We start from the raw sequence: 21,046 nt of genomic DNA, 5'->3' as shown, positions 1-21,046 counted from the left end.
GCTTAATTTGGATATTCTCTATTCACTTGCTTTCAGGTTCATTTGTCTTGTCGTCTGCTGTATCTGTTCTGATGTTAAGCCCATTCAATGAGTCTTAATTTCAAATATTGTCTCTTTTAGTTAAGGAATAATCATTTGATTCATTCTTATAGTTTTCAGTTCTGCATTGAAATTTCCCACTCTTTTGTCTTTTTTCCCCTATGTTTTCTTTAACATATTGATAATATTTATTTTAAAGTCTTGTCGGCTAATTTTAACACCTGAACCATCTGTGTGTGTCTCTCTTTCTGTTTTTTCTTCTGATTAATGATCACACCTTCCTACTTTTCCAAATGTCTCAATTTTTATTGTATGACAAATATCATGAATATAAATAACATAGAGAATGATGTTATTATGTTATTTTCACTCCAGAGAGGGTTTTCCTTTTTTTTTTGGTCCAATCAGGAATTGAACTAGGACAAGGCTGGGTTGCAGTTTTAATTAGATTCAACCTACTTCTGGTTTCAAATGTCATGAAGGAAAACTAGCTGGAACCTGGTTTGGATTTGCTCTATCAACTGTGAGAGATTTATTCTGACCTTCAGACTCTTACCCCATGCCACTTTCAAATTTGGCAAATGTCTAGATGGGCCATGTGTTTGAAATAGGCTCTTTTCCTCAAGCAAGACTTTGTCTCTGAAATACTTCAATACTGTAGGAGACTTTGGTCTGACTTTTAGAAGCTCCTTAACCTCCCATGCAGTCTCCAGATACAGCAAATATACCATGAGGAAAATACCACTGCATATTTAGGGATCCTGAAGTTTCCAAATTGTTGCACCAGCCCACCCATTCTCCAGAATTTGTCATTTATTTTCCAGCGTACTATCCCTCAATTCATGTGCTCACAGAATTGGATAAGATTCTGAGGTAAGAGGCAGCTGTCATGGCCTTTTCACCTTAGAATGGCTCATCCCTCTCTGGTTTATTTTACTTAGTTCTCTTTGCTTTCCCAGATACATGATGTTTGTAAAAATAAGTTTTTTTCAAATTATATAGTGTATTTTTACTTTTTGCAACAGGAGTGATAGAGCAATGACCTGTTACTTCCTACTCCATCCTATTCTGAATGAGAAGTTCCTATGTCCCAGGTTTTTTTGATGTTTTAAATTCTTTAATCTGTTCTTAGAGAGTGTCATTACATACAGTTGGTGTCATTTGCCCAAAACAAACCCAGAAAATATTAGATCATTGCCTTTTGGTACTAACACCTGTTTCATTTCATACAATGGCATAGGTTAACATTTAAGCTGATTCATCTATTTGTTAGCTACTTGTTGAGCACCAGCTAGGCAGGAATTGTTCTGCACATGACTGGGGATATAATAATGAACAGAAAAAGAAAAAAATACCTGCCCTCTCAATGCTTACACTCCACTTTGAGGAAACAGATGATAAATCAAATACAAAGCAGGGTCATCAGCTGAGAATAAGGAAGGTAGAGAATGTGTTAGTTTTTTGGGATTTTTTTGTTTTTTTTCCTATTAGATTTTTGACAAGAAAAAGAGACGATGTGAAATGGTAAGTTTAGAGAAGAGAGAGGAGTGAATGGACTAGGGAAATATTTTAGGATTGCCAGTGTTGATTGAAAAAAATGCACAATGTGTGAATTGTGAGTCAAGTTTTATTTGGGGTAAAATGAGGACTATAGCTTGGGAGACAGCATTTCAGGTAGCTCTGAGAAACTGCTCCAAAGAGGTAGGGGGGAAGGTATTATATATGATTTTAGTGAAGAGGGGTACGTGCAGTGAAGCACACATTTTGGCAGAAGGTTGCTGCTAGTCACAAGGAGCAGATGTCATGGTTAATGATTTTAGTGCTTTTCTAGATGTGAGAAGATGCAAGAATTGGGCTCGTAAAATTTTGTCCTGAAAATATCTGTCCTGAAAATTATCTGAAGACCTGCTCTGCCAGTGTTTCCCAGAGCACAGAGTGCCTCATTCTTATCTCCACACTGATCTCCTTTCAGGGGGTGTTGAAGGTCAGCGGCTGCTAGAGGCAGATGGCAAGTGCCAATTTTTAGTTGGCATCAGGCATCGCCAAACTATTTAGACATGAATTTTGAATGGTTGGGCTTTCTTCCATCACTTTCAGCTATTAAGGTGAAAGCACGGAGTAGAAGGAGAGTAGGATTTAGGGAAGACTGGGGCCTTCTAGGCTAAGTACAGTGGAGGAGAGAAGAGCAAAGGAATCCAAGATGTGTATGCAAAGCAGCAGTAGTGATGGACCAAGGAATCTAACCTGGATAAATAAGGAAGAAAAGAGAAAAGGAAATAGTGTTAGGAACAGTGGATTGGCACTCTTGGTGGGAATGAAAAATTACTGAAGGGGTCCCTAGAGTAAGTTAAACTGTAAATATAAGAGATAGAGAGTATTTACTTGAAATCAGGATGTTGGAGGCTATATAGTTATTAATAATGACAGCAGCATTTCTCAGTAGGTGAACTACAAGCATTTGGGGCAGGGTAATTCTTTGATGTGAGAGACTGTTTCACATTGGTCCCCGGCAGTAAAAGTCTGTAGCAGTCTCCTAGGAGCCCACCCCAACCTCCATTCCCCACCTCCCCACCCCCGCACATATGCACATTTCTAAGTAAGGTCAAAGCCACAGGTCTAGGGCATGACCAGTAGATTGGGTGGTTGTGCTGGAGAGACGTCTACCAGCTAGGTTGTTTTAGGCAGCAAGTAATAGAATTCTTAAGTAATACAGATTTCTTACCTCACTTAAGAAATCAAAAGTACACAGTTTCCGTGCTCTCATCAGGGTTAGCTTCTCTGTGATTTTCTTGGCTTTTCCCTCATGATTCCACATTACTGTCAAAGTTCCAGACTTCATGACTTCACACATCCAAAGACCAAAAAAAGAAAAAAAAAGGAAGGTTCATTTCCTTTCATACATGTCTCACTTAACGGGACCTCTCAAGGTACCATTCATTCTAACTAGTTCACATGCCTAATTCTTAACCAGTCCTGGCAATGTAGAATGAGATTGGCATGACTGATGGAAGCCTTCTTCCTTTCGGCTGAGCCTACCTTGCCTAAGCACACTGTAGCCTGATACCTGAATTTGGTGCACAAGCAGGAAGAGAGGGGTAGCTGCTGGGTAAACAGCCTCAACAGTGTCTGCATAAGGGGTTTGTGTGCCTGTGAAGTCAGTTGGGTAGATCGTCTCTTTTATTGTTAAAGTCACTAAGAATAATAATAAAAAGAGTTGTAATGGAAGGAAGGGCAGTGGATAACTGTAATAAACAGGTAATGGGTCATACAGTAGGTCCTTGTTGGTTATCCATTTTAAATATAGCAGTGGGTACATATCGGTCCCAAACTGTATTACACGGGGAGCTCTGCCTCCTATTCTGTAGAAATCTAAGTGGGAAAAGAATTTGAAAAAAAAAGAAATCTAAGTGGGAAAAAAATCTAAGTGGGAAAAGAATTTGAAAAAGAATAGATACATGTATATGTATAACTGAATCACTTTGTTGTACACCTGAAACTAACACAATGTTGTTAATGAACTATACTCCCAATATAAAATAAAAAGTTAAAAAAAAACCCCAAGTAATGGGCATTTTAGCAGACCTGAGATTTATAGGGAGGACAGAGGTGACAAAGAGGAGGAAGGATACCTATCCCACCTCCATACCCTGCAGTGTGTGGGGTGTAGAAGGAAAAAAACTACTAATGTCCAGTGGATGTTTTTATTCTCCCCATTTTCTGCTCCCAAATTAGATGTCCTTAAAAAAAAGGATATTCTTTTAAAAATAATAAATACAGAAAGTACCAGTTTTCAACATGTCTTGAATCGAAAGAAAAAGAAAATGTGTAAGAAATACTTATTGGATGTAGAAGATCATGATTGAATGCACAATATGGTATATCTTACATCTTTAATTCAAATTAACAAATACTTATTGACCACCATGCATATGAATATCATGATACTGTTCTCTGTACAGATGATGAAGATAAATTAGAAAATCTCCATCCTCTGAAGGTCACAGTCCCTTGGAGTTTTAAATATATATATAAATAATATAAATATATAAGTAATATAAGTTATGTAAAGCGATATATAAATAATATTAGTAATCTAAAGCAGTCAGTAAATGATTTGTACTAACAAAAATTATGGTGAGGTAGAGATTTACTATTTGGGGTCCCTCTATAAGCTAGCAGAGTAACTGTTTTAGGACAATTTCTTTTTTTTCCACATCTTTTAATGGTATCTGGGAATGAGCTTCACTAGATTTAATGTTTCTTTAGTACCTTGCATCTTCTAATTAGAACCACAAGTTAAATGAATAATCCCTATTTTAACTAAGTTGATGAGCCAAGTCGTCAATAGGTGGACCTCAGTGTTCATATATAAAATTTGGAAGGCCAGCACTTATACATATTCTATATTAACATCTCTAAACCTCTCTTCATACACCAGGCTCAGTTTTTCATACATCATCTGACATATGTTGTTGGGTTATCACATGATGACATTTTATGCTAGGATGAAAGGGGGCTGAATAGTTGACTCACTGGCAGAATGTACCAACAGTATTTAAAACTGAAAACCTCACATATTAGAAGGTAGACTGTTTCCTACATATAATTTTAACAACATGCAATGGAGTTTTGTGGTTTAATTTTAATGTGTTTACATGCTTTTGTCAGTAGGTATATGCTTCGATCAGTACAATTAAATAAGGATTTCTCTAGAAAGAAATATATTGCTCTTAGTTTTTAAAATTTAGAGTATGAGCATATTTTTCATTCTTTCTTTTTTTTTTTAAAGAGTCAACACAGACTGTCCAGGCTCTGCAGTATTCAACTGCTGATGGTCCCCTAACAGCAAGTAAAGATTTAGAAATCAAAAACTTAAAAGAAGAAATTGAAAAACTAAGGAAACAACTAAGAGGTAAATTTCTGTGATTCATTATTAATTCTGTTTAGTAGATATTTTTAAATGTTTTATTCATGCACAAAACATTTATTGAGTACCTGTTATGTGTTACATGATGTGAGCTATGTGCCAGTGAGGGAAAAGCAAATAAAATGGTTCTGCTCTCAAGGAGCTCATGTTCTGGTCTTGGAAAAAGATAAACAAATAGTTTTTTGCAGTACATGTTAAAAGGCCAGAAGAAAAATAAACATAGGTACATAGAGAGTACACAGGAGGAGCACCTTACCCAGAATTACATGAAAAAAGATGACTTTTTGGAGGACCTATTCATTTGGGATATTTGTCTGGCAAAGCATTTATATGAGTAGTTCATTTTTCAGTGTAGGTTAATTAAAATTAATTTTGAATTGTTGATATGCCTGTTATATCCATTTATTCATTTATTCCATTCATTCAACAAATATTTATTGAGTAGCTACTATGTACTAGGTGTTGTTTTATGATCTTGGGATGCAGTACTAAACAAAATGATAAAAATCTTTGTCCTTGCTGGGGTGGAGGGCAAACAACAGACATTAAACAATAACTATGTAACTTTGTAAATGATACAGTATGTTAGAAGGTGATAAGTGCTTAAAAATAGAAAAGATTAAGGAGAATGGGTCAAAAGTGTAAGATGAGGTGTTTTATAATTTTAAATAGTGTGATCCATGTGAGAAAAATATTGAAGGAGTTAAGGGGCCTAGCCATGCAGTTAAATGGGAAACACATGTTACATGCAGACGGATCAGCCAGTGCAAAGGCCCTACTGTCAAAATGTGCCTCGTGAGTTCAAATAAAACATAAAAGGACAGCAAGGCTAGAGCAGAATGAGCAAGCAGGTGGAATGGATGGACATGAGGGTAGAGAAATTAAACAGGTGGAGAGGGCTCATTGCCTGATCAGTGGAGTCTTACTGACTGTTAGGTCTTTGGTTTGTTCTGTGGGTGAAATGGGAGCCTTCTGCAGGGTTTAGAGGCATCCCATGATCTCAGTAAGAGTAAGGGGAGAGAGAGAGAGAAGGTACTATTTTACCTAGAACAGTCAGACCTCTCTAGAAAAGTAGTTTTAGGCCAAAATAAGTGAAGAAAAGAAGGATCTGACCCAGTGTCCTTTACAAAAAGGATTATTTAAAATGCAATATTAAGGCACATGGAGATTTTAAATTTGAGCATAATTTATGCTGTTCTATTTTTTTAAGTGGCTGTCCTCCTAATAAACATCTCTTTATCAAATTTCTGTAGCATTATCTTTTTAAAACTAAGATTAGGAATATGATAAGTAGAATCATTTACTTTGCTTTGATATCAACACTAAAACATTATCAGTGGCACTGAATGTATTTGAGTTTTTTGGCACTAAAAAAGCAGTGAGACACAAGACACAACTAGGATGTTTAGTGATCCATATCACTTCAAAGAAGTGATATGGATTCGGAAAAACCTATTTACATAAGTCTATCTCACTTATATGTTCTGGGAGGGATTTTTGGTTTTTTGTTTTGTTTGTTTGTTTGTTTTTAAGATTCCTTGGGATTTTCTGTGCTGACCATCATGCATCTGCAAATAGGAACAATTTTCTTTTGCCCTTTCTGATCTGGATGTTTTGGGTTTTTTTCCCCCTTATTTCACTGGCTAGAACTTGCAGTACTTTGTTGAAGAAGAGTGTTGAGAACAGACATCCTGGTTTTCTTTCCTATCTTAGAGGGAAAGTATTAAGTCTTTCACCTTTAATTGTAATATTAGCTGTAGGACTTTTATAGATACTCTCATCAATTTAGAAGCTCTCCTCTATTTCTGTGTTTCTAAGGGTTTTATCATGAATGAGTTTGAATTTTATCAAATATTTTTTCTGCACTGATTGATATGAACATGTGTGTTTTTTTTTCTTTAGTTAACCTGTTAATATGGTGGATTAAATTGGTTGATTTTGAAATATTGAATCATTGGAATATGCACATGCCTGGTCATGGTGTAAAATTATTTTTATATATTAATTCTATTTCCACTGTTTTGTTCAGGAATTTTTAATCTGTATACATGAGAGATACTCATCTTTGTTGTAGTTTTCTTTTTTTTTTTTTTTGTACTGCCTTTGCCTGGGTTTTTAGTTTGTTTTCTTCTTTTGTTTTTTGGCTTTTTAATGAGATATGATTGACACGTAACATTATCTTAGTTTCAGGTGTACAACATAATGATTCAATATTTGTATATATTGTGAAATAGTCACCTTAGTAAGATTAGTTAACTTCCATCACCGCATATAGTCATAAATTCTTTTTTCTCGTGATGAGGACTTGTAAGATCTATTCTCTTAGCAACTTTCAAATATACAATACAGTATTATTAACTGTAATAATAGCACCACGTTGTACATTACATCCCCAGTATTTATTTATTATATAACTGGAAGTTTGTACCTTTTGACCATCTTTCCTTCTTTAACCCACCCTGCACCCCCGTCTCTTGCAACCACCAGTCTTCTCTATATCTGTGAGTTCAGTTTGTTGTTATTGTTGTTTTTGTTTTAGATTCCACATGTAAGTGAGATCTTACTGTATTTGTCTTTCTCTGTCTGATTTATTTCACTTAGCACAGTGCCCTCAAGATCCAATCCATATTGTCACATATTGCAAGATTTATTTTTGTGGCTGAAAAGTATTCTATTGTATATATACAATTCCAGAAGTGGAATTTCTGGATCATATGGTAGTTCTATTTTTAATTTTTTGAGGACTCTCCATACTGTTTTCCATAGTAGCTGCACCAATTTACATCCTCACTAATAGTACACACGGGTTCCCTTTTTACCACATCTTTGCCAACACTTTTTATTTCTTATCTTTTGGATGAAAACCATTTTAACAGGTGCGAGATAATGTTTCATTTTGGTTTTGATCTACATTTCCTTGATAATAAGTGATGTTGAGCACCTTTTCATGTTGGCCATTTATATGTCTTCTTTAGAAAAATGTCTATTCAGCTCCTCTGCCCATTTTTTGATAGGATTGTTTGTTTCTTTGCCATTGAGTTTATGAGTTCTTTGTACATTTTCTGTATCAACTTGTTGATCTTAAAAGTAAAAGTCAGTTATTTTACCAGAAAAAAATGGGTTTATTTGGGAATAGCAGAGAATTGCAGTTTGGGACAAGCAAGCCATGGCAAAAATCGTAGGCAAGTTTAACAAACAAAGTGAGGAACATTTTATAGAGAAAAATGAGGAAGTCGGTAAAGGTTGTTTTGAATGAAAGTCCTTTGGAGAAAAATGAGAGTTCAGGGTGAAGATGGTTTCTCATTGGCTTAGTTCCTGGGGTAGTTGATTTCTTATAGGAGATGTGATGGACTGTCTTTCCTGTTGGGGCCTGTAATTGATGATTCCATTCTTGGAACTGTAATTGACAGTTCTTCCTGTAATTGATGACGAGAGTTACTGTGTGAGAGTTCCCCCTTCTGGCCCCCCAACTCCATTTTAGTGAGACTTCCCTTTATTAACTTTCACAAACACCTTGTCAAATATTTGTTGATTTGCAAACATTTTCTCCCTTTCCATATGTTGCTTTTTAATTTTGTCTATGGTTTCCTCTGCTGTGCAGAAGCTTTTTAATTTGATGTAGTCCCATTTGTTGATTTTTGCTTTTGGCTGTGGTATCAGTGTAATGCTGGGCTCATAAAATGAGTTTGAGAGTATTCCCTCTTTTATTTTTTGAAAGAGTTTGAGAAGGATTGATATAAATATCCTTATTATTTTTTTTAGTTGCTTGAAGTGTAAAGTTAGGTGTCTGAGGGTTGTTTTTCTTTCTTTGTTGTTGTTGTTTTTTTTTACCGTAGGTGTTTATTGCCATGAACTTCCTTCTTAGAACTGCTTTTGCTGCATTCCAAAAGTTTGGGTATATTTTTTCCATTTTTGTTTGTTTCAGGATTTTTTGAAATTTCCCTTTTAATTTATTTTTGACCCGCTGGTTACTAATGTGTTAATTTCCACACTTCTGTGAATTTTTCCAGTCTTTCCCGTTATTGGTTTCTAGTGTTATACCTTTGTGGTTGGAAAAGATCCTTGGTATGATTTCATTCTTTCTAAATTTGTTAAGACTTGTTTTGTAACCTAACTTGATGTATCCTGAAGAATGTTCCATGTGTGTTAGAGAAGAATGTATATTGTGCTGCTGTTGGATGGAATGTTTTGTATATATCTGTTAGATCCATCTGCTCTGAAGTATAGGTTATGTCCAATGTTTCCTTATCAATTTTCTGTCTAGATAATGTATCCATTGTTGAAGGTATAATATTGAAGTCCCTTACTATTATTGTGTTGTTGTCTATTTCTCTCCAGATATGTTGTATTTACTTACTATATTTAGGCACTACAATGTTGGGGTCATAAAAATTTTTAATAGTTATATCCTCTTGATGAATTGACCCCTTTATTATTATATAATAAACTTTTTTTTGTCTCTTGTTATTATTTTTGACTTAACCTCTCTTTTGTCTGATAAAAGTATAGCTACCCTTATTCTCTTTTGGTTTCCATTTGTATGGAATATCTTTTTCCATCCCTTGATTTTGAGCCTATGTGTGTCCTTAAAGCTGAAGTGAGTCTTACAGGCAGCATGTAATTGGGTATTGTTTTTTTAATCCATTCAGCCACTTGAGGTCTTTATTGGAAAATTTAATCCATTTATATTTAAAATAATTATTGAGTAGGTACGGATTTACTAATGTCATCTTATTGTTTTCTGGCTGTTTTACAGTTCTTTTGTTCCTTTCTTCCTCTCTTACTGACTTCATTTGTGAATTGATGATTTTCCATAGTGGTGCTTTTATTTCCTTCTCTTTCGTGTATCTACTGAAGGTTTTTGCTTTGTGGTTACTGTGAGGCATACATAAAATATAACAGTCTATTTTATGTTGATGACAACTGTTTATTCTTCCTGTTTATTATATAATTGTTTCAATTATTTCCTCTTCAGATGTTTTAGAAGCACATCAGACAAGGTTATAATGTTTCCTTAAACCATGAAGTATAATTTAGAAAGCTTAAAGGGGGAAAAAGATTCTATTCTATTTACCCGTATTTTTACGTGATGCTCTTCCTTCCTTCCTGATATTACTGCGTTCCTTGTTTTGTTGTTTGCTTTGTGTTTATAAAACTTACTTTAGCCATTTTTAAAAGGTAGGTCTGCTACCAACAAATTCTCTTCATTTTTCTTCATCTGAGAATGTCCTGATTTTCCCTTTATTCCTAAAGAATATTTTGCTGGACATAGGAGCCTGGATTGATAAGTTCTTTTGTTTTAGCATCTGAAAAATACTGTGCTGCTTCCTTTAAGTTTCATGTTTTCTGAGGTGAAATTCACTGCCATTCTGAGTATTTTTTCCCCTTATGCAAGAAGTTTTCTCTGGCTGCTTGCAAGTTTTTTCTGTAGTATTCTGATGTTTGATGGTGTGTTTTGGCATGGATTTCTTTGGGTTTATTCTGTTTGGTGTTTGTTCATCTTCTTGAATCTGTAGGTCTATGTGTCTTGGCCATATTTTGGAATTCTTTTAGACCCTATTTTTCTAAGTACTTTTACAGACCTGCCTACTTTGTCTTCTCCTTCTGGGACTCTGATGATGCGAGTGTAAGATCTTTTGTAAATCATCACACAAGTCCCTGAGGCTCTGTTCATTTTTGTTTCCATTCTGTTTTTTCTTTCCTGTTATTCAGATTGGTTAATTTCTATTGTTATACCTTCCAGTTCACTGATCCCTTTGATCCCTCCTTTGTGCTGCTGAATCTATCTACCAATATTTTTATTTTATTAATTTATAAAATTCCCATTTTGTTCTTTGTTAATCTTCCATTTCTTTGCTGAGACTTTCTGTATCTTTGCTCAGGTCTTCTACTCATTCGTTTCAAATATGTTTATAATTGCTCATTGAAGCATTTTTATTATAGCTGTGTTAATATCTTGTCAGATTATTCTGACATCTCTGTTATTTTGGTGTCAGCATCTATTGATTTTCTTTTCTCATTCAAGTTGAGATTTTTCTAGTTCTTGGTAGGATGAGTGATGTTTGATGAATGACTCTGGATCTTATTTAAACCTTCCATTTTAGCTGGTTTTTCCTGACACCATTCCAGCAGTGGGAAGGGGATTGCCATCTCCTTACTGCCAGCTTGAGGTAGAAATCCAGTTTCCCCACTTGACCTCCCTTGACACCCAAGGAAGGGCTCCTTGTTATTCTTGGAAGGGAATGGGAGTTCCAGCCCCCTGACTGGTTTCCACTGACACTGTGACAGGGGTGGCCTTATTACTGCTGGGCAATGGTGAAAGTTCTTACTCTTTTCTGATACCACCCCAATGGGGAGAAGGGGGAGATCCTCATTAATGCTGGGTGGAGATGGAAGTCCTGGTTCCCCATGTGGTCTCCACTGACACTGTGTGTGGGAAGGGGCTTGTTACCAGCCAAGGGGGTTGAAAATCCTGGCCCCCCTTCTCTAATTACCCTTGTGGTATGTTTGGGCACTTCATTAAAACCTCATGTGATTGGAAATCTAGTTCTTCACTTGTCTTTCACTGACACAGGTGGTCATCAGGCCACAGTGTTTTCTGTGGTGTTTAACTTGAGCAGAGTGGTTATTTTCTAAAACTTTTCTGTCTAGCTAGTTTACCCTCTTCTTGGTTCTTTGGCTAGAAAGAGCAGCCTTGTTCAAGCTTTTGTTCTCTGCTTCTGTTGGCATTTCTGCGTTGCTGGCTTCTTCAGCTCTAAGTCTGTGAAATAAGAACCAAAAAGAAAACCCAGGGAACTTACAGTAGTTTCAATGTTCCTGACACACTGTGTCAGATTCCATTGTCCCTGGCCAGTCATCCTTTTTCTCTCCAATTTCAGACTTCTTAGTTTATTTTACGTATAATGTCTAGCTTTTAAAATATAAATCTGATCCCATCACAGCTTCAACATACATACTTAAATGTTTTCAGAGGATCCCCGTTGCCTCTGGGATAAAATTAAAATTTCTCAATTCTAATTACAGTGTCCTTCATTATCTTGCATGTATTTTCCTCTCTAGGTTTGTCTTTTGTTATTACTCCCTCACCCACTGATCCCAGCCATGGTGAAATACTTTTAGTTTCACCTAATCACCTCCAGGTTTTACACATATTTGGTTGTTGTGTTTTTATGTAGTCTTCTTTTTTTTCACCCCCATTTCATTCATTTTTTTCATCCATCCATCTGTCCGTCCATCCATCTATCCATCCATCCATCCATCCGTCTAAACATCTATTTCTTTCTTTCTTTCTTTTTGCTTGTTTGTTTGCTGGAAACACTCTTCACCTGGTAAATTTCTACTTCTCTATAGAACTTTTCACCACTGACACATTTTTAAAATTTTATGTTGCTTTACTTCCCTTGCCTTACCACTAGACTATAAGCTCCTTGAAAACAGGGACTTTGAGTATTTTATTCATTGATATATCGAAGTGCCTATAATGATGCTTGCCACATAAAAACCCCTAAATCGGTATTTGTTGATGAATGAGTGAATGAACGACTAAATGAAACCTCACTCTTGGAAATCTCTGACCACTTCCTAATGTATCTTCCTACATTGTGTCTTTACAGGCAATCCCCAACACACTCACATCCCTTACATACAAATAAATGGTCCCTGGCATCACCCGAATTGGGGAAATTGATTACCATTAAATTATTGGTTGAAATGCCCTTCCTTTACTTTATTCCTACCTTCTCCCTAAAGTCAGTGCTTATAGGATTACTCTACTCATTATTTTTTATCATTTCCCAGAGGTGGAATAGAATCAGTGAAAATAATGTTGTAAGAAAGGCTATATCCCTCTTTTTAGTATTCTTCCTTCGCAAGCACTGTTTTCTTGGTCACGTGTTAGTCCCAGTGATACTCTATATTTTATTCCATCTCCTCAATATCATTCATTAATTGATTTTTTAATCTTTTTTTTTACATCTTTATTGGAGTATAATTGCTTTACAATGGTGTGTTAGTTTCTGCTTTATAACAAAGTGAATCAGTTACACATATACATATGTTCCCATATCTCTTCCCTCTTGCGTCTCCCTCCCTCCCACCCTCCCTATCCCACTCCTCTAGGTGGTCACAAAGCACCGAGCTGATCTCCCTGTGCTATGTGGCTGCTTCCCACTAGCTATCTATTTTACGTTTGGTAGTGTATATATGTCCATGCCACTCTCTCACTTTGTCACAGCTTACCCTTCCCCCTCCCCATATCCTCAGGTCCATTCTCTAGTAGGTCTGTGCATAATATTAAAATGATCATTTTAACCATTTTTCAATGTACAGTTCAGTGACGTTAAGCACATTCACAATGCTGTGCAACCATCTCCACCATCCATCTCTACTTTACCCATTAAACAATAACTCATATTCCTCCCACCCACTAGGCCCTGGCATCCACCATGCTACTTTCTGTTTCTTAGAATCTGACTGCTCTAGGAACCTCATATAAATGGAATCATAAAATATTTGTCCTTTTGTGACTGACTTATTTCACTTAGCATAGTGTATTCAAGGTTCATCCATGTTATAGCATGTGTCAGAACTTCCTACCTTAATACAATATTCCTCAGTATGTATATACCATATTTTGTTTATCCACTTATTTATAAATGGACTATTGGGTTGCTTCCACCTTTTGTTTATTGTGAATAATAATGCTGCTTTGAACATGACTGTACAAATATCTGTTCAAGTCCCTGCTTTCTCTTCTTTTGGGTATACAATAAGAAGTGGAATTCCTGAATTATGTGGTAATTCTGTGTTTAATTTTTTAGGAATTGCCATACAGTGCCTCAAGGGTTATGGTTTGCACCTCTGTGTACTGTCTGTGTCCCTCCAACTCTACACTGAAACCACCCTTTCTCTGTCTCCCTCTGTTCCCTTTCTCTCTCTTTCTGTCTCTCCCTCACACACACAAACACACACACATACTGTCCTACAATATGTAAGTAAAGGAGAAAAATAGTGAATGGAGGGGAAGATAATAGGGAAATCTGTTTTCCTTCATCATGGTTAGAAGTAAAATCTCTTCACATCAGAAGAGTTATGGTTTATTTGAGAAATAAGACCATAATGGAAAAGCTGTGACACTGCTCTTGTGTATCAGAGAGAGAGGTGCTTTGATTGTTCTGTCAACCTCCTTCTGACTCCAGCCTCAGTCCCTCTGTAGTTTATCAGTGTTCTGCTGTGAGTGCCACTGTAGTCATGCCCTTCTCTTAATTCCTATATCATCCATATAACCTGCCACACAATTTGTATTTGATTTTCTCCTTTATGATTTAAAGAGTGTTACTCTTGTCTTCCTATCTCCTTCAAGACAGAGACCGTATTTTATATTTCTCTTATCTACCACACAGTGCAAAGAAAATTCCTGTGTATTGTGCCCTCCTTAAATCCTTATTACTAACAGATTGAGTTTCAGGATTCTACTAGCAGCAGTGAGTTAAGAACCATTTTGTTGCTATGAGCTAATCTCACTTCCCTAGTACTGCTTTTCAATTTAATCACTAAAATAGTTTTAAATAACTTCATCTAAATGTTTTGGCTAGTCATGTTGCCATATATTTAATAGATATTTTTGATAGTCTTAGAGGATTTCTTTCAAAATTTTAATCAAATTTTCTATTTGTTGTAGTGAAAGTGAAGGCTCTTCTGCCTGAGCCATTTTATAAGTAGTTGGCCAAAGTTCAATACATTCTGAATTTTTCTTGATTTGGGGTTTTTATCTTTGGCGATACAAAATTCTGTGTATTCCAAATTACAAGTGCTATACTTTTCTCCATATTAGAGGGTTTTATAAGTAATTGGCTGGGTTTGTCTTCTCCAACTTCTTTAGCCAGTACATTTCCTCATGTACTTCTCATAATTTACCTGTTGTTGTTTAAATGAATATTTTGAGTTTTTTAGGCATTTTTAAAGTGTCTGAAATATGAGTCATGAAAATCTGACATGTATTTTGTATTATCTACTTAACAACTCCATGGCAAAGCTGCCAACATGAAATGGCTGGGATAAAACTAAAATTTAACCTATATTGAAATAAAAACATTCTTAAAGACTGTTGAAGCTATCACATTTAATACATTTTGCTGTAAACTTCATATGATGCAGACATTTTATTAAATATTGATACTTTTTTAGTTTCTAACACAGCAGTTTAGATAAATGGATGACTCAATAATTTGCAAAAAATTTTAACATGCTAGGGAAGAACTTTTCAAAGTAGAAGAAAGAAAGTGAGCATTCTCAGAAGGCATTACTAAATGTACCATGTTACTTACTACTCTAGATTGATATACCTTAGCCATAAAATTTGATTAAAATGACCCCAGAAATGATAGAAATCAGCTGTGTCACATACTAAATTTTGACTCCAAGTTATTAGAAATAACAAACTAAATTATACCTACTTTACAAATCATTGAAATCCTAAAAATGCTGAAAAGTTAAAATAACAACAAAAAAATTTTAAGATGTTTAAAAGAAATTAGTATAAACAGAAAAATTCCCACATGAAATGCTGAAATTTGAGAAAATGATAAGATGTAATTTTCTGAATATAAGACTAAATACCCTGTGATCCTTAAGATTAAACATCCATTGATTTTTTTTTATTGTTCTTCAAGGAAAACACTTAACACATACTATTAAGACAAAATGAAAACTGATTAAATGCAACTTTGCAGATATTTTCAAAATTGCTAAAAACTAATACCTAATATAAATAAGCTTTTAATAAATCTGTAAGTTTAGGGCACTGAATATTAGTAAATTATTTTATTTAAGGACTCCAGAACCAGTTAGTGTGTAATACATGGGTACATTTAAGTTACTTCTTGACTACAGGACTTGTCTATACAAATGAAATGCTCTTTTCAATAGAACTAACGTATTATAAACACTTCTTCATTTATTGAAAGCATCAAACTCAACAGTGTGCAATGCTCTGTGCATTTGTTCCCAGCCTTTAATTTGCGAATGAGCCACCTGAGGATCTTGTTAAAATATAGATTCTGATTCATTAGGTCTGGGGTGGGCCCTGAGGATCTGCATTTCTCCTCTCTCCCAGAGGATGCTAATGCTACTTCTCTGGGGATGACACTCAAGAGTAACAAGGCTGTAAAGAATAGAAAATATCCAGAACAAAATTAACAATGAATGTGTTTAGATTTCTCTGTTTTCACTGGCTTCAGTTCTTTAATTTGCTAATTTACTTTTGATGCCAGGGATATTTCATATCAATTTATTAAATTTTATTTAAGCATATGTTAAGATTAATAATTTTATTTTATAATAACTCTTCTGAACTTATAATGTTATACATCACTTGATTACATTACTTTTTAAGTTGGAGAGGTTGATGTAAGACTGGTGGGCTGTAGTTAGCTCTGATACTCATTTAGCAATGTGACCTTAGGCAAGTTACTCAACTCCCTGAGCCTATTTCAAATATTTGCTTTTAGAAATCAGAGTTTATTCTTCAAATCACCACTAGTGAAACCAGGCGGGGTGATCTGGAACCACAACGTTACAAGCAAAACCATCATCATACAATAATTTGAGTAATATCAGCAGAAGAATGCTAACTAACAGTAGAGGAAAAGTTATCTATTTTGTTTGATTGGTCGTGTTCTTTTTTGTTAGTTTTAAGTTTTCAATTGGTTCTGAAGATACTGTTTTTTGGAATTATGGTCTTTTTTTTCTAATAGATATGAAGGCATTTTTGCACATAAATTCTGTGCAAAACTTTGCACTTAAAATTTGTTCTTCATCCTGGCATTACCTATAAACCATCTTTACAGTGAACTGATAAGCACTTAATTTTCATGAGTCAGTGGCATGTGGTGTTGATAAGCTGAATACCAGTTTCAGAATACTTTATTTTTTAAAATTTAGTTGCTTTAAACCTTGGTTTTGAGTATTTATTTTTATGCAAATAGTAAAAGAAACATTGTTTCCTGTTTTTAGAATCAAGTCACTTGGAACAGCAACTTGAAGAAGCTAATTCTGTGAGGCGAGAACTAGATGATGCTTTTAGACAAATCAAGGCTTATGAAAAACAAATCAAAACATTACAGCAAGAAAGGGAAGAATTAAATAAGGTAAAAATACATAGATAGATTGTTAAAGCCTTTTCTGAATTCTTAATCTTGTTTAATTTGTATACTGAAAGCATTCATAAGGAATTACAATAATATATAGTATACTTTGTAAAAAGATGGTTTAAAAATTTAAGAATTATTTTGGTGTATGACATTTGATGAATGGCTAGTTATGAAGAAACTTCTAAATTTTCGAGGCTTCAAAGTTCAGAATCTTTTGTTCTTTTGGAGAGTTAATAATCAAAGGACTTGATTAAAAGTAAATGTTATTGAAAAAGAAATACTATGAAGAAGTGAGAGAATAGTAAAAATCTGTTTAGTGTCTATGGAAGAATGAAAAATACAGGCATATTTTCATTGTGACTTGCTAATATGAGCATTCTTTAAAGATTATGATAGAAAATTTCTTTAATTCTTTAATCATTTTTTTAGATGTCAGTTTATCTTTCAAAGCATGGATGAATAAGCTGAAGTTACTTTCATAAGAACTTTGTGAACACATAAATATTACTATAAACATCAACAAAATTTGTTAATAGCTAGGACACAGTAACACAGTCCAATAGGATATATAATATTCGAGCACTAGAGAAAAATACTTTATATAAATGATATGCTGTGTGTACTTTGCCTTTCATTAACAAATTTTAGAATGTTGGAATTAATACTAGCCAATGCAAAAAAGAAATGAGTGGTTTATGGCATAGTATAAATTGTATTCAATGATGTTGTATATAATTCATTGATAAAACAGATGAAGTCCTTCTGGGGAAGACTTATAAGTCTTGCTGCCTGTAAAGAAATGGAGGTAATTAAAAATAAAACAAATAACCTTTTGCCGATGAAGCTAATCAAAAAGATTAACAGAGAAAGCTATGAAGGTCAAAGTGAATTAGATTAGTATATTTTTACTTTTTTCTTGATGCGCTTTCAAGCAGTGTTTTGTATAGATTCATTTATATTCATGGTCAATTTAATAATATTTGGAATTTATAACAGACATCCTATTTGTTTTAATAATATTATATTAATAGTTACTATTATGTATTTAAAGGTAGGATTACTCAGCCAAACTTGGTTAACATAATAAGGATGAGCATCTGATATCTAGATTTATAGTAACAGGTACTTGGCCAATTTTTAATAAGTTTTAATATTAAAAATCCTTTCAGTATATTTTGAGAAGAGAGTAGTACTGAAATGAAACACATCATATTGATAAAGAATTTTAAATGATTTGCCTGATATCCTACAGGCAGCAGATATTCTTTTCAAGATTTTTTTCATTTGATGCATATAAAAAATAAATGTACCATTATATAAGTTTTGACGCAAATAATAAAATGAACCAAACATCCAACTTAAGAAATAGAGCGTTACCTATTTTGTGACATAGCCCTGGGTAGTCATTTCCTATTCCTTTCTCATCACTTCCCTGACAATGGTAATCACTGTTCTGAATTTTATGTTAATCATTCCCTTACTTAAAAAAATTTTATCACATATTAGTGTATCTCTAAACAGTATATTAGTGTTGGCTTTTTTTGAGCTTTGTAAAATGGTATATGCAATCTTTTGCAATTTGCTTTTTTCACTCAACGTTGTTTCTAAGATTTGTCTGTATAGCTGTTGATCATTTATGTAGTTGCTATAAAATACACCATTATGCAGCACCCACAATTTACTTATCTAATTTTTTGTTTGCAGACATTTAGGTTGCTTATAATTAATAGCTACTATGCATGATGCTGCTATGATCATTCTTGAACATATATCCAGACACACACACACACACACACACACACACACACACACACACACGAATAGAATAATTGGGTCATACGCAATGGAAATATTGTATTTTTTATGATGATGTCAAATCATTTTCCACTGCTTCTACCAGTTTATACTCCTACCGATAGTGTACAGGAGTTTTTATATTCAACAGTACTTTATATTACTAGATATATTATTTTTGGCCAACCTAATCTAAGTTGACATTTTAGGTCTAAAATGATGTTTTAGTATGGTCTTAATCTGCATTCTCTAATTACTAATGAGGCTGAGTATCCTCACACATGTCCATTTATCATTTATATTTCTTCTTTTGTGAAATGCTTCTTAATATACTTTATACATTTTTCTGTTGGGTTGTTTGTCTTTTCCTTATTGGTTTGTAAGAATTTTCTGGACATGCTAATCTTTTATCGATTATGTATGTTACAGATATCTCCCAGGTAGTGGCTTGTCTTTTCATTTTGTTTATGGGAGCTTTTGACTAACAGAAGTTTTAGGTCTTAATGTAGTCAAATTTATCAATCTTCATTTTTATGATTATTGCATTTGCTGGCTTATGTAAGAAATCTGAGGTAAAAAACAATTCTCCTAAATTTTTATCTTGGAAGTTTTTAAGTTTGGTTTTCATATTTAAATTTTTAATGCATCAGAAATTTATTTTTGTGTATCATATAAGGATCCAATTTCACTTTTTCCCATATGGCTAGCCAGTTGTTCATTTACTAAATAGGCCCTCCTTCCCTTAGTGATGAGCAGTGCCACCTCTGTCATATATTAAATTTCCATTTATGCATGGGTCTATATCTCAACTCTCTATTCCTTGAAAACTGTGATGGGATTTTGATTAAAATTGCATTAAATCCATAGAGCAATTTCAAGAGAATTGACATCATTATAACATTGAGTCTTTACGTTCTTATCCATGTTTATTAATATCATTCTAAATGCACACAAGATTTCAAGAGCAAGGAAAGATTATTACGATTTACATTCAGAAAAGCAAAACAAGACATAAACCAGGTGGCTTTCCTGTATGCCAGTTCTTACCCTTTAGGGCAACACAATGAGAACTGGTTGGATAAAACCCTACACATATGGAGACTGTATGGTAGAGAAAGAGCCCCGAAATAGTGAATCAGGGTGTTTACATAGAGGAGAGAGGCAGATGCTTCCTGCTTCCCCTCTATCTCTACCCACCTTTCTGCGGGTCTCCTTGGAAACCTGAAGAGAAGGATCTAGGACTCTTTGGAATATAAATAAGTCACTCCAGTGGAAAGATGTGTCCAAGTCTCCAGCTCTATGAAGAGATTTTCTCCTTGGTACAGGCTCTTATCTCTCTCTCCAACCCTCCTTGAAATGTAAACACATAAGTCCAGGAGTTAAATCTCTTTGGAGTTTTCTCACTACGTATCTAAATTAGTCATAAATTACTTTACAAGGCTTGCTTTTAACTCATGTTCCAAGTTTCAGTAAAATTTGCTTAGAAAGGCCTAACTGTACAAAAACATAAAATTATTTTCTCTGCAGTCCCACAGTCTTTTTATCCACAAACATAGTATGTCACTCTGTATCGTTAAAGTATTTTAAAATGTTTCTCCATAAAATTCTATACAGGTCTTGTTTGCCTTTCCTTAAATTTATGATTGTAAGTTTTCATATTTTAAATGGTACCTTGAAAATTATACTTTCTTACTGATTCTGTTCTAGGAACATTGCTAAACTCTTATTAATTGTAATAATATATTTGAGATTCTTTGAGGTTTTATGAAATAATGACAGGTTTTTTTCTTTGTCTTTTGGTTTTTTTTTTTTTTTTTTACTTTTCTTTCTTTCTTTCTTTGTCTTACTGTATAAGCTAGGACCTCAAAAACATTCAATAGAAGTGATGATAGCAGGCATCCCTATCTTATTCCCGATTTCTAAGAAAATAATAATGTTTTCTGTAAGTTTTTGGTAAATACTTTTTATCAGGTTAAGAAAATTATCTTCTATTCCTATTTTGCTAATCATTTTTATCAAAAATGGGTATTGACTTTATTAAATGTGCTTTTTTTGCACAGTATTGCAACAAATTTCTAGAAATTTGTTAATATCTATTGATGGAATTATATGATTGTTCTCCTTTAATAAATTGGTT

At 34.2% G+C, this 21,046-nt stretch overlaps 1 protein-coding gene across 5 annotated transcripts in view; it reads left to right on the top strand.

The window, feature by feature from the left end:
- CDC42BPA (CDC42 binding protein kinase alpha) overlaps positions 1 to 21,046 on the top strand; it is a 326,828-nt gene that overhangs the window by 186,799 nt on the left and 118,983 nt on the right. For all 5 annotated transcript variants that reach the window (XM_060128307.1, XM_060128299.1, XM_060128320.1 and 2 more), the window contains exons 11-12: positions 4,829 to 4,951; positions 16,979 to 17,112. In XM_060128307.1, the coding sequence (XP_059984290.1) occupies positions 4,829 to 4,951; positions 16,979 to 17,112 (257 nt within the window). The remainder of the gene's footprint in view (positions 1 to 4,828; positions 4,952 to 16,978; positions 17,113 to 21,046) is intronic.

This window comes from Lagenorhynchus albirostris, chromosome 2 (assembly GCF_949774975.1).
Source record: "Lagenorhynchus albirostris chromosome 2, mLagAlb1.1, whole genome shotgun sequence".
NCBI classification, from domain to species: Eukaryota; Metazoa; Chordata; class Mammalia; order Artiodactyla; family Delphinidae; genus Lagenorhynchus; species Lagenorhynchus albirostris.
The sequence above is the reverse complement of the archived record's forward strand: the minus strand, read 5'-3'. Positions and strand labels throughout refer to the sequence as shown.